Source organism: Taudactylus pleione, unplaced genomic scaffold (assembly GCF_031769625.1).
Source record: "Taudactylus pleione unplaced genomic scaffold, aTauple2 ptg000012l, whole genome shotgun sequence".
NCBI lineage: Eukaryota > Metazoa > Chordata > Amphibia > Anura > Myobatrachidae > Taudactylus > Taudactylus pleione.
This window is the reverse complement of record NW_028284415.1, coordinates 5,492,774-5,505,227: the sequence shown is the minus strand read 5'-3', so window position 1 is coordinate 5,505,227 and position 12,454 is coordinate 5,492,774. Positions and strand designations below refer to the sequence as shown.

Genomic DNA, 12,454 nt, shown 5'->3' with positions numbered 1-12,454 from the left:
GCTGCTGCTGCTGCTGCTGCTGCTGCTGGCAGTGGGCAGGAGATGATGGTATAAGTGAGGGAAGGAAAAGTACATGAGGAAAGAGGGCCCTGCTCATAAGAGCTTACAATCTAAAGACATAAGGCCTGATTCAGAGGTGCATGCAGTTCATGCGCAGCTTAGATTTTTCCGATTCACAAATGCGAAGATATGCAAATGTCCGCTTGAGCGTGTGACATACTGAGCTAACTCTGCGACACCCACTTTGCATATGTGAGCAATACTCAACGTGGCTGGTAGTTCTGATCTCTGCACCATGGACGCAACATCGGCCGATGTGAAAAGTTTACTGCTAAACCCTCACAATTTCAAAACTCTCACCCTATTTCATTTGGCCCACAGTCTCAAGTCATAGCCATGTCGTACACAAATACGCACACCAAGGTCAAGGTATGTTAGTGTAGTCGCACGCTGCGAGTCTACATTCGCAGTGTGATTGACAGTCAGGGAGCATTTGGGGGAGGCAACAGGGAGTATCAGCTAAAACCGCAGACGTGTCTCGACAGTTTCGGCAGCATTCTGCGTCTGGGATCTCAGTTACGACGTCCATTCTGAGTGACCATAGACTCATTTAGGAAATCGATGTTTGCCTGATCTGCGTTCAATGCTGCGTATCATACTTGCCTACTCTCCCGGAATGGCCGCGAGCCTCCCGGCCCCCTGGAAGAGTGGGCAAGTCTCTCAGCCAGCGCCACCAACCCCCCACTCTGTCCTTCTATAAGTGGCTGGTCCAGGAGGAGCAAATGACGAGATTCGCACTGGATCGAGTCATCGTGGCCCCGCCCCCAGCTGCACAATGGCATTAATCTCACCATTGTGTAGCGGGGGGGCCGTGATGACGCGATCGCGCAGTCACACCCCTGTCCGCCCTCAAAATTGCATCACGCCCCCCTGTGCTGACCTGTCTGTCTCCTCCCTGAGAAGACTGTCAGCAAGTCTGCTGTGTATGTGTACACAGATGCGGACAGCTGTGATGGCTTAGGTGGGCGTCTCAGTACAAGTCCCGGCCGCTGTTGTATTAGCATACCATCGCACATCAACAGCTGGGAAAATCGCCGCTGCGGCAGCATTAGCGCAAACTCTGATTTAGGCTCGTAGTTCTCTAAGACAAATGTAGTGCAAGGATAAATGGCCTTTACAGAACAACAAGCAGCGTAACATAGGTTGAAAATATCACAAGTCCATCTATTTAAGACATCTTTCATTTCTTAAATGTAATACTGGGGGGGGGGGGGGGGGGAGAGAGAGATTTCTGACAATAACTTGACATCCAAAGGGGGTTCTTGTACGTCCATGGCAGCCTCTTACTGATGTCCTGAGGTGACAGGTGTACTGTATATGTAGTATAAATTGATTAAAGTTGTTGTGCAGGCAGAACACATAGACCCACAGCTCTTAGTTTTTTTTGGTTGTTTTTTTCTGTAAACAAAACAACCTGTGTACCCAGCCGACGGCAGATGCGATGGACGACATATTGTGCGCTCCATACAAACCACATGATTTGGTGAACAAACGCACAATATGTCGTTCCCCCACCGCATCCAAACGCATGGGATCATCAATCACATCTTCAGATTGAACAGCATGTATGGCAGATCTGAAAATGTGATGTACGACCCTGGGGGAGCGCGCGCACAGGACGATTTGTCTTTCCGATCCATCGGAAAAATTATAAATAATTTAAAATATCATCTGTTGTGTACCCAGCTTTAGTGGCAACATTGTTCCACCTGATTTATTATAGAATGTTTGCATTGTTTTTTATCCAGGAAGTGAATGACTTCTCGGGGAGCACCCTGTACAAGTGGAGGGGCCAGGGAACATATGGCCTAGTGGGTAATGGTGATGGGCTCTATAAGTTGTTCTGTGCTGTGGATTCGGCATAGAAATGTATATCTAGTGTTTTATCAGGGCCGTAGCTAGGGTAGTGCGGCCGGTGCCATCGCACAGGGCACCACAGGTCAGGAGGCGCTGTTTGGGCCTGTCAAATTTCTGTTTATTATCATTCTCACTTATAACTTCCTCTTATTTCATCCCCTGCATCTCCTGGCCTCCCCTATCTCTTCCCTGGCCCTTCCCCATGAGGCCATTCCCCTTTTTTGGGTGCATCATGTCCCTTTGAAAAATGAGGGGGGCGCCAATGCTCTTTCTGGCACTGGGCACCAAAAAGTCTAGCTACAGCTCTGTGTTTTATTACTGCTCTTGTTTCATTTTTCTGGATACTATCTTTGAATGTTGGTAGTTACATAAGTTTAATGATGCAATTGTACATAAAATGCTTAATGAGCACCTCCATATGTAGCTCACAGCGCCACCTGGTGTCTGATAATTTTTTCTGTCATCCATTGGTGAAAGCCAGTCTCGGATATCTTACAAATCACATGAACAATCGAATAACTAACATTGAGAGCAAAGTTCCCCTGACTTGATTGATGAATTTCTGCATTGTCCTCAAAGTGTTTATGGTTCAGAGTTCGCCCTCCTCTCTTTTCTAGCAAAGTTATTAGTGAAGATTCAGTCTCTTTACCATGTGTCAACGTTATTTCTTGGTCAATCTTCTAAGTCTGACAGCTTCTGCAAATTGAAAACAGACCTTAAATACCTATAATAGTGAAGGTGCAAATGGATAATTTAAACATTTATCACTGCGACCACCAAAATAAAATCTGTGTCCCCTCAGTTCTAGATGCAAAAATGAATGCTGTCTGGGTTAAAACTAAATGGTAATCTTCCAGATTTTTGTATCCCCACACATTGAAACTTGATTCTAGTACTTCTAGGGTTCCCAACTGTACATTACAGTTCCACAGCATAACATATGTCCATTGGCGGGTGGGGGTTTACACAATCTGCCCCCCTTCCACTGGTTGTACAATGAAGGTCCTTTATCCCTCAGTGTTCTGCAAAACTGCTGAGTAAATAATTAACTTTCTTTATTAAGTAAATTCAAAGTGACCGATACGTGAACGCAGACTACTCTGAAACTAATTCTCAATCTATTTTGCTCTGGGATCCCGTCTAACATAATAATTAAAGGACATCAGAAAGTTACCGCAGAATGGCCACCGTACGTGTGGTCAGCACACTGGGCTTGCACATTAGCACTGCAGAGGCACAATACAGATGTGAGGTGACCGCTAATGTGATCACTTTATTTCTCTCTCCTCTCAGAGCCCCTGTCAATGCCTGTGTTTATGGATACATTCATGCCAATATTAAGTCGATAGCCCCTGTGAAGGCTTGGGGGGGGTGAGTGACTCGGGAGGCAGAGGGTGACAGGGAGATTCAGTGGAATAGACACCTGGGTTTTCGCTCCAGGGACAGTCACGAGATTGTGACGCGAGTTCCCCCACGCTGGTGGCATGAGCAGGAGGACTGCAACAGAGAGGAGGCACTGGCATAGTCCGATAGGAAAAACTGGGGTGATATGAGAGGAGGAGGGGGCAGGGGGCTCCATCTCCTCCTCCTTTCCTCCGGTCGGACCACATCCTTTTCTTGCTATAGCCCATGGCGCTGTGGCGGCATACTATTACACAAATACATAAGACAATCTGTCTGTGTCTGGACAGTATTATAAAAAAAAAATCCCGACAGCGACAGCCCGGCAAGGGTGAAAATCCCGATCGTCCCTAAGGTAAGTATCGCTAACCTAATCCCCCCCCTAACCCTCCTTTAGGGGTGCCTAACCCTAACCTCCTCCCTCTAAGTGCCTAAACCTAACCCACCCTTCACCGCCGCCTAAACCTAAGTCCCCCGGAGGGGTGCCTAACCCTAACCTCCCCCCGGGGGTGCCTAACCCTAACCCCCCCTTCCCCTAGCCTAACTCTAACCTCCCGGGGGGGCCTAACCCTAAGTCCCCACCCGGGAGCCCTAAACCTAACCCCCCCCCCCCGCGGCTGTCCGCGCCCGGCGCCCAGACTCACTTTGATCGGTATGCTGGGTGTCGGTCTTCTGGCGTCTGGTTAACGACAGGCATCTAGATTTAGACGCCTGTCATTAGTACCACGCCGGGATTAGAACGTCTGGAAGCTGGCGGTTGGGATTTAGACCGGCGGCTTCCAAACTACTCTTTACGCCTGTGCCAGGACTCCAGCACATGCGTGCTCTAAACAACACATGCCATTGCCGGGATCCTATGGAACCGTTTTCTGGATATTATTGCAATGTGTAGCCCATAGGCTACAGTGGCTTACACCATCTTCAGATGGCGTAAGCTGCAGGGACCAGGTTCCAGAATGCTTTGCATTCAGGAACTTGTTAAATCTGACACCATCGCTTCCCCCATAGAAACCTATGGGGGTTGTGGTGCTAGTGGAATGCAATACTAGTATCAATTGATGGCAAAACTATCTCCTCTAGCCCCAAAGTGCGCTGTCTTGGAGTTATCCTGGACTCCTCCCTCTCCTTTAAACCACATATCCAGAACCTCTCACAGTCCTGTCATTTCCATCTTAAAAATATTTCCAGGATCAGACCCTTTCTCACCCAGGATGCTACTAAGACCTTAATACACTCACTGTTCATCTCCAGATTGCATTACTGTAACCTCCTCCTATCTGGCCTCCCCAAATCCCATCTCTCTCCTCTTCAGTCTATACTTAATGCTGCTGCATGGCTTATCTTCCTCTCCAAATGCTCTACATCTGCCTCCCCTCTCCTTCTAGCCCTCCACTGGCTCCCCTTCAGAACCCAATTCAAGGTTCTCACACTCGCTTACAAAGCCTTCACATACTCCTCTCCCATTTACATCTCTGACCTCTTCTCCCTTCACTCTCCTGTCCACCCTCTTCGTTCAACAAATGCACACCGCCTCTCATGCCAACTGATTACTTCCTCCCACTCCCGCCTCCAAGACTTTGCCCATGCTGCTCCCCACCTCTGGAACGCTCTCCCTCTCCCCATTAGACTCTCCACCTCTCTACAATCCTTCAAACGGGCTCTCAAAACCCACTACTTCATCAATGCTTTCCAGCTCTCATCCTAACTTGCTACTACATGCTCCCTCCTCCCTGTCTTCCCCATTTGTATCATGCCCATCTGTCTGCCCCTCCCCTTGAGAATGTAAGCTCTTGCGAGCAGGGCCCTCTACCCTCTTGTGCTTCTCCTTACTTTATGTTCATTTACTTCTTACTCACCACTAGGACACCTAACACTTGGTGCCTATGCTTTGTTGCTTAATTGGGTGTTATGGCCACCTATGTATCAATGTATATTATCCATGTCCTTGTTATTCATTGTACTGTATTTTACTGTAAGTCACTTTTTGGTTATGTACCTTGTAAGGCGCTGTGGAACACTTGTGGCGCCATATAAATAAACGATAATAATAAATAATAATAATAGTGGAAGTGGAGGGACAGCAGGATATATCTGAGATATCTGCTGCGATCCCTCCATAATACAGTTGTGGGATATTTAAAATGTAGAGTTCTCCCCCGAAAATGGGTGTTTTTAGGGTATACACTACAAATATTAAATGATAAATGGGCCCCTTAATCTGTTTCTTCTTTCCGTCTTTAGACTGGGGCACGGAGACAGGTACTCACATACAGTACACTGATCTCTAGGAGATCTGGAACAGAGTACACAAAGCAAAAAAACAGAGCAGGGATAAGGGATGTAGTATCTGCATTTCTATGGTGATCAATACTGTGTATGTGAATGTGAGCATCCATCTCCACTTTGCAAACCTTTAAAACTGTAATGCAGAGATCATTGCACAATGTGAGAAGCTATACCCCAGTCTCTTACCAGTATCCTCCTCCTATATTATAATCATCTTAGTGTGAGTTACCTCTTGTGTCCTGTGTTGTCATTGGACGGAGAACAATCTCTCTCAGAGCCTCCAGCCACTCTTTCTGTTCTTTGGAGTTTTCACAGGTAAAGACAAACTCTCGCTCTGGTGTTTTAATAATAATCCCAGCATCCCACTTGCTACTTTTAGGCAAACCTAAACCTTTAGGCAAGCCTTCTGAGACCTGGTATCCAAATGTTTGGCTTCCAATGAAGAGGCCACCCTGCTCATAGGGGTCCTGAAAACAGGAAATATAGTAATTCATTATGTATTCTATTACAGACAATATGTGAAATACTCACTATGTATCATGTCCTAGAGGGTTTGTCAGTATCTCTTTATAGTTTTTATCTCTAATGTGTATTAACAATCAATATAGGTCACATTCTAGAGGGGTTGTCAGGATCTGTTATATTCTAGATCTTCAATGTAATTTTAATAATCTGTAATGTGTATGAATTTTCCCTGCTTGTCATATTTAGTTTGGGTACCAGGACCTTATATTCTAGATCTGTAATAAATATATTAATTCTCATCACTGGTGATGCTCTAGAGTGGGTGTCGGGACCGGTTATATTCTAGACCTCAAATTTGTATCAATTAAAATGACATGTCATATTCTATAGTGGGTCTCAGGACCTGCTATATTCTAGACCTGTAATGTGAATTCATTATTTAATTCTACTTGCTTCATGTTCAAGAGGGTGTATTAATTCTTATTATATGTCACATTTTAGAGTGGTTGTCAGGGCATTGTATAAGCCAGTAATGTATATTTATTCTCATTACATATCACTAAATGTGTATTCTCATTACATATCACTAAATGTGTATTCTCATTGCTGGCCACATTCTAAAGGACAAGGAAAGACCAGTTATGTATATTAATTCTCACTATATTTCATGATCTAGAGGGGCACCAGGACCTGTTATTTTCTAGATCTGTATATTAATTCTTGTTACGTGTCATGTTGTAGAGTGATCGGTACTTGTTACATTTCAGAAAGGTAATGTGTAGTAATTCTTGTTACGTGTCATGTTGTAGAGTGATCGGTACTTGTTACATTTCAGAAAGGTAATGTGTAGTAATTTTTGTTACGTGTCATGTTGTAGAGTGATCGGTACTTGTTACATTTCAGAAAGGTAATGTATAGTAATTCTAGTTACGTGTCATGTTGTAGAGTGATCGGTACTTGTTACATTTCAGAAAGGTAATGTGTAGTAATTCTTGTTACGTGTCATGTTGTAGAGTGATCGGTACTTGTTACATTTCAGAAAGGTAATGTGTAGTAATTCTTGTTACGTGTCATGTTGTAGAGTGATCGGTACATGTTACATTTCAGAAAGGTAATGTGTAGTAATTTTTGTTACGTGTCATGTTGTAGAGTGATCGGTACTTGTTACATTTCAGAGAGATAATGTATAGTAATTCTAGTTACGTGTCATGTTGTAGAGTGATCGGTACTTGTTACATTTCAGAAAGGCAATGTGTAGTAATTCTTGTTACGTGTCATGTTGTAGAGTGATCGGTACTTGTTACATTTCAGAAAGGTAATGTGTAGTAATTCTTGTTGCGTGTCATGTTGTAGAGTGATCGGTACTTGTTACATTTCAGAAAGGTAATGTGTAGTAATTCTTGTTACGTGTCATGTTGTAGAGTGATCGGTACTTGTTACATTTCAGAAAGGTAATGTGTAGTAATTTTTGTTACGTGTCATGTTGTAGAGTGATCGGTACTTGTTACATTTCAGAAAGGTAATGTATAGTAATTCTAGTTACGTGTCATGTTGTAGAGTGATCGGTACTTGTTACATTTCAGAAAGGTAATGTGTAGTAATTCTTGTTACGTGTCATGTTGTAGAGTGATCGGTACTTGTTACATTTCAGAAAGGTAATGTGTAGTAATTCTTGTTACGTGTCATGTTGTAGAGTGATCGGTACTTGTTACATTTCAGAAAGGTAATGTGTAGTAATTTTTGTTACGTGTCATGTTGTAGAGTGATCGGTACTTGTTACATTTCAGAAAGGTAATGTATAGTAATTCTAGTTACGTGTCATGTTGTAGAGTGATCGGTACTTGTTACATTTCAGAAAGGTAATGTGTAGTAATTCTTGTTACGTGTCATGTTGTAGAGTGATCGGTACTTGTTACATTTCAGAAAGGAAATGTGTAGTAATTCTTGTTACTTGTTAAGTTCTACAGAAGTCTTTATCAACTATTATATTATTCACCAGTAATGTCTATTCAATCTCATTATGGGGCCTATTCATTATTCTGCCCCATCGGCCCCCCATTATTTTGGTATCCAACTCGCTACAAATCCTAGCAGTAGATACCAAAGTACCAGAGCAATATGGTATTGCGTAGATTGCGAGGAACAATCTAATAGATTGGTGCTGTGCTAATTCAATGTGAGAAATGCATCAGATCTGAGTATACACGATCAGAACCACACCAGATTAATATAAACATGTAAATTAAATTTATTGCAACAATGTGAATAGAAAATGTATCTTTAGTAGTTACTCATAATAACATACATGAAACAATACTGTATAAACCATCTATTAGATAAGTGGGATTTTCAGGTTTGGATAGTTTATTCCACTTAAGTGTGTGGTCATAGACGCACCCAGGTGCTTGCAGATCCAGTTATGTACACATTTAAATATATATTTTTTTGTTACATTTGGCATAAGAAATTCAGCACCTAGATAGAGTATTTCTAGATTGCAAGAAAATATCCCGTTAGCCCTTACATCGACATTTTCATCATTAATAAGTAGCTGTGGACATTTACACAGACGGCAGTGTACGGGGCATGCAGTGACGTAACTAGGGTATTTGGAGCCCAGGGCAAATTTGAAAAGGGAGACCCCCTTCCCATATGTGCGCGCGGCAAAAAAAAAAGGGCGTGGTTACTTAAAAATGTGGGGTGTCGACATGACATACCCCTTTATTTTCATGCTGAAGATTCCTATCCATATGCACCTTAACCCCAGTAGTGCCCCTTATACAGTACTCCCAGTATGCAGTTGTGGTGCCTCTTATGCAGGCCCATAGTAGTGCCCCTTATACAGTATCCCCAGTAGTGGTCCCCCTAATACAGCCCCCAATTAGTTCCCCTTATTCAGTGCCCCCAGTAGTGGTCCCCCCAAATGCAGTGCCCCATGTAGTATTCCCCCTTATGCCGTGCCCCCAGTAGCAGTCCCCACAATGCAGTGCGCCCAGTAGTGGTATCCCCTTATGCAGTGCCCTTTATATAGTGCTCCCAGTAGTAGTCCCCCCCTATGCAGTGCCCTTTATATAGTGCCCCCAGCAGTAGTCCCCCCCATGCAGTTTTCCCAGTAGCGGTCCCCCTTATGCAGGCACCCAGTAGTGATCCCCCCCTATCTAGTGCCCCCTGTAGTGGTCCCCCCAGTGCAGTGCCCCTAGCAGTAAGCTCCTTATAAAGTGCCCCCAGCAGTAGTCCCGTCCCCCCCATGCAGTGCCCCCAGTAGTGGTCCCCCTGATGCAGGCCCCCAGTAGTGATCCCCCCTATCCAATGCCCCCTGTAGTGGTCCTTCCTATTATTGCCCCCAGTAGTGGTCCCCCCAGTGCTGTGCCCCTAGTAGTAGGTCTGTTTTATAATTCCCCCAGTAGTAGTTCCCCCCCCCAAGTAGTAGTCCCCAGTAGAGGTTCCCCCTCCCGATTAAGTGCCCCCAGTATGAGCCCCCCCAGTAGAGGTCCTCCCAGTAATGGTACCCCCAGTAGTAGCCCGCACCCCCAGTAGAGGTCCCCCCAATGGTAGCCCCCACCCCCAGTAGAGGTACCCCCAGTAGTAGCCGCCACCCCCCCCAGTAGTGCAGACAGGTTTAAAATATATATATAAACAAATATACTTACCTGAATCCACGCTGCTGCTCCTGACCGCGACACCGCTTCCGCCGCCGCCCGCCAGTCCTCCCGGGCTGGCGCGCTCAGCATTATGTCATGACGTCTGTCCCATTACCCACTGCAGGAGCCGGATGGAAGCCCGGCTCTTGCAGTGGGTGCTGCAGCAGTCAATGAGAGTCTATCTGACTCTCAGTGGCTGCTGTTTAACACACGCATCGCCGCCAGCTCTGGGGGCATTGTGTGTGTTATGCACAGCCTGAGCCTGCCTCCTGGCGCTATTGGGCACGCGCTCAGGGGGAGGGAACGGGCTCAGCTGTGCAGCACAGGACCGACGCTGGAAGCCTAGCGCCGGTCCTGTGTAAATGTGTAGCGCTGACCGCACTCACTGCGGTCGGCGCTACACTGGCTAACTAGGGCGGGCCGGTACCGTGGCCGGCGGCGCCCCCCCGCGCCGCCGATCCGATGGCGCCCAGGGCACGCACCCTGCTCGACCCTCCCTAGTTACACCACTGGTGGCATGTGTGATCTCAATTCACGCATGTGCACAGAGAAGGCCAGAGGAATCCGAATGGTTCTCTCTTTGAACTCCAGTTCTGATTCCAATAGGAAAGAGCGGGCTTCTGAGAACTAGCGCCACCTAAAGATTGTGTGAGTTCCTTCAATGAAAACTTCCAGTTTTCAGAGGTTGATGACTACCAGGCGGCCACATTGGGCCACTAATTATGAATGTCCCTTAAAATATGAAAAAAATTGTGTTTCTGTATGTGTAATAGGCCCTTTCAAATGAATGAAAAGGGTCCTAAGTTCTGGGGCTGGGGAACCTCAGGCCCAGAGTCATTTGGTCTGGCCCTCGGAGATTTTTTCTGTTAGCCTCATCTGGCTTGAAGGGTGCCTAGAATGGCACCCTGCAACCAGAATCTATGCAACAGTGCCGTCTGTAGCGTCCTTAGGACGTTACAAAACAGTCACACCGCTGCCCTTACAGCTTCCTGGAGCATCCCCAGGATGCTCTGAGCATTGCTGTAATCACCGGCGATTGTGACCCCACCCTCATGTGATGTCACACGGAGGGGGCGTGGCCTGCACCAGGCCCACAAATAATGTTATATATATCAAAATGGCCCTCGGCAGAAAAAAGCTTCCCCAACCCTGTTCTAGAGGATTATCAGGATCAGTTATATTCTAGACGTGTAATGTGTATTAATTCTCATATGTCACATTCCACTGTGTGTGTGTGTGTATTTTTAATCTGTGACGCTATACAAGGGATGTACCTGTTACTTTGTGAACCGGTAATGTGTAGTAACCCTCATTATGATTAATTTCCATTACAGCAATCCTTTCTTTGATTTAGTTGTCAGTATTTTCAGACATTTATAGAACTTACCAAGGGTCTTTTGTAATAGAGAAGCCTTCTCTCCTCAGAATCTAAGTTGAACCACCGTTTCTTGAAAGCTTCTTTTTGCTACAGAGCAAAAGTGGAATTAATGATTAATTGGAGCATAAACAATGGTGATAATTCTATTTATCTGGCAGCATTATGCTAAGACAAGGAAGTGTAGAATAGAAATATCATCCCAGGAAGAGGTGTTTGTTTTACTAAAATAAGAATGTGATGAATGGAGGAAGAAGAGGGTTATGCAGGCTGGAATGGGGAACTAATCTCTCTCAACATTTTTCGTATCAATGGGGAAGTTACGCAAAGAATGTTTATGTGCTGAATGTAACACAAAGTAAAAACTCCTGATTCTACACTTTTGTGTTACAACACATGCAGCAAGATGACCCCTGCTTCCAGAGATGCAGAGAGACCACCGGAAACAGTGACGAATACACTATAATACCAATGTGTTTTCTGTACGGCCATGGCAACCTGCTTACTAGTTTATACTAATACGAGAATCACCCCATGTATGCCAAATAGCTGTGCGTCTGCATATGTAAGTCCCTCCCGCCCACTATATGTCCTCAGGCACACACGGCCGCCATCATTAGTATGAGAAAAGAAAGGGAAGATTCTGCACAGAGCCAATTTTCTCAAATTAGATCAATATTATCCACAAAGGACCAACCATACGTGATCATTGCTTACAAATAAGATCATTCAGAAAATTGTTGGTGGTGCTCCCATAGCCCAAAGAACAGTACATACAAAAACAAGGAGGAAAGTAGGGCTAGTTGTTGGGGCACACTTAGAAAACTATAATAAAATGTAACTTTTATTAGATATAATTAAATGAAATGTAAGGTACCAGAATCCCCCAAGAAAAAACAAAACTATAAAAATATAAATGTAAATGGATCTAATAAGGTCCTGAGGTGATCCTCTGGCGAAATACTAAACAATTAATAATCATTCCAATGGGTATGGTATTCGTGGTCAAAAAAGGTAAAGGTGTTAAACCATAAATAGGATACACGGATAAAAATATGGTTCGTGGTGCTCTGACTGACACACTTGGGGTCCCCAAAAATTCCTCTTTAATCTACGGCACCTGGTATTCCCTGGGGGTCTCCCCTCCAAGTACTAACCAGGCCTAACACCTTTTAGCTTCCAAGATCAGACGAGATTGGGCATTTTGGTGATGTATGGCCGTAGTAATAGTCATATGAGGAAGGGTAGAATGCCCCCACCTAGGTCAGAGCAGAGACGTAACCAAATGATGGATGTAGGACTAGTGCAGTGAGAAGTCCATTTTTATTATAAAAATCGTGTACCAAAAAAGTTTACGCATGAGCATAAT

At 44.9% G+C, this 12,454-nt stretch overlaps 1 protein-coding gene and 1 pseudogene across 1 annotated transcript in view; both read right to left on the bottom strand.

The window, feature by feature from the left end:
* Positions 1-1,570: 1,570 nt before the first annotated feature.
* The window catches only part of ADAP2 (ArfGAP with dual PH domains 2), a 64,213-nt gene continuing 53,329 nt past the window's right edge, over positions 1,571-12,454 (bottom strand). The window contains exons 9-11 of the mRNA XM_088468140.1: positions 11,098-11,175; positions 5,834-6,071; positions 1,571-2,613 (exon numbers count right to left, since the gene is read on the bottom strand). Coding sequence (XP_088324266.1) covers positions 2,579-2,613; positions 5,834-6,071; positions 11,098-11,175 — 351 coding nt within the window. The 3' untranslated portion in view covers positions 1,571-2,578. The remainder of the gene's footprint in view (positions 2,614-5,833; positions 6,072-11,097; positions 11,176-12,454) is intronic.
* On the bottom strand, positions 12,194-12,311 carry LOC148542413 (5S ribosomal RNA; annotated as a pseudogene).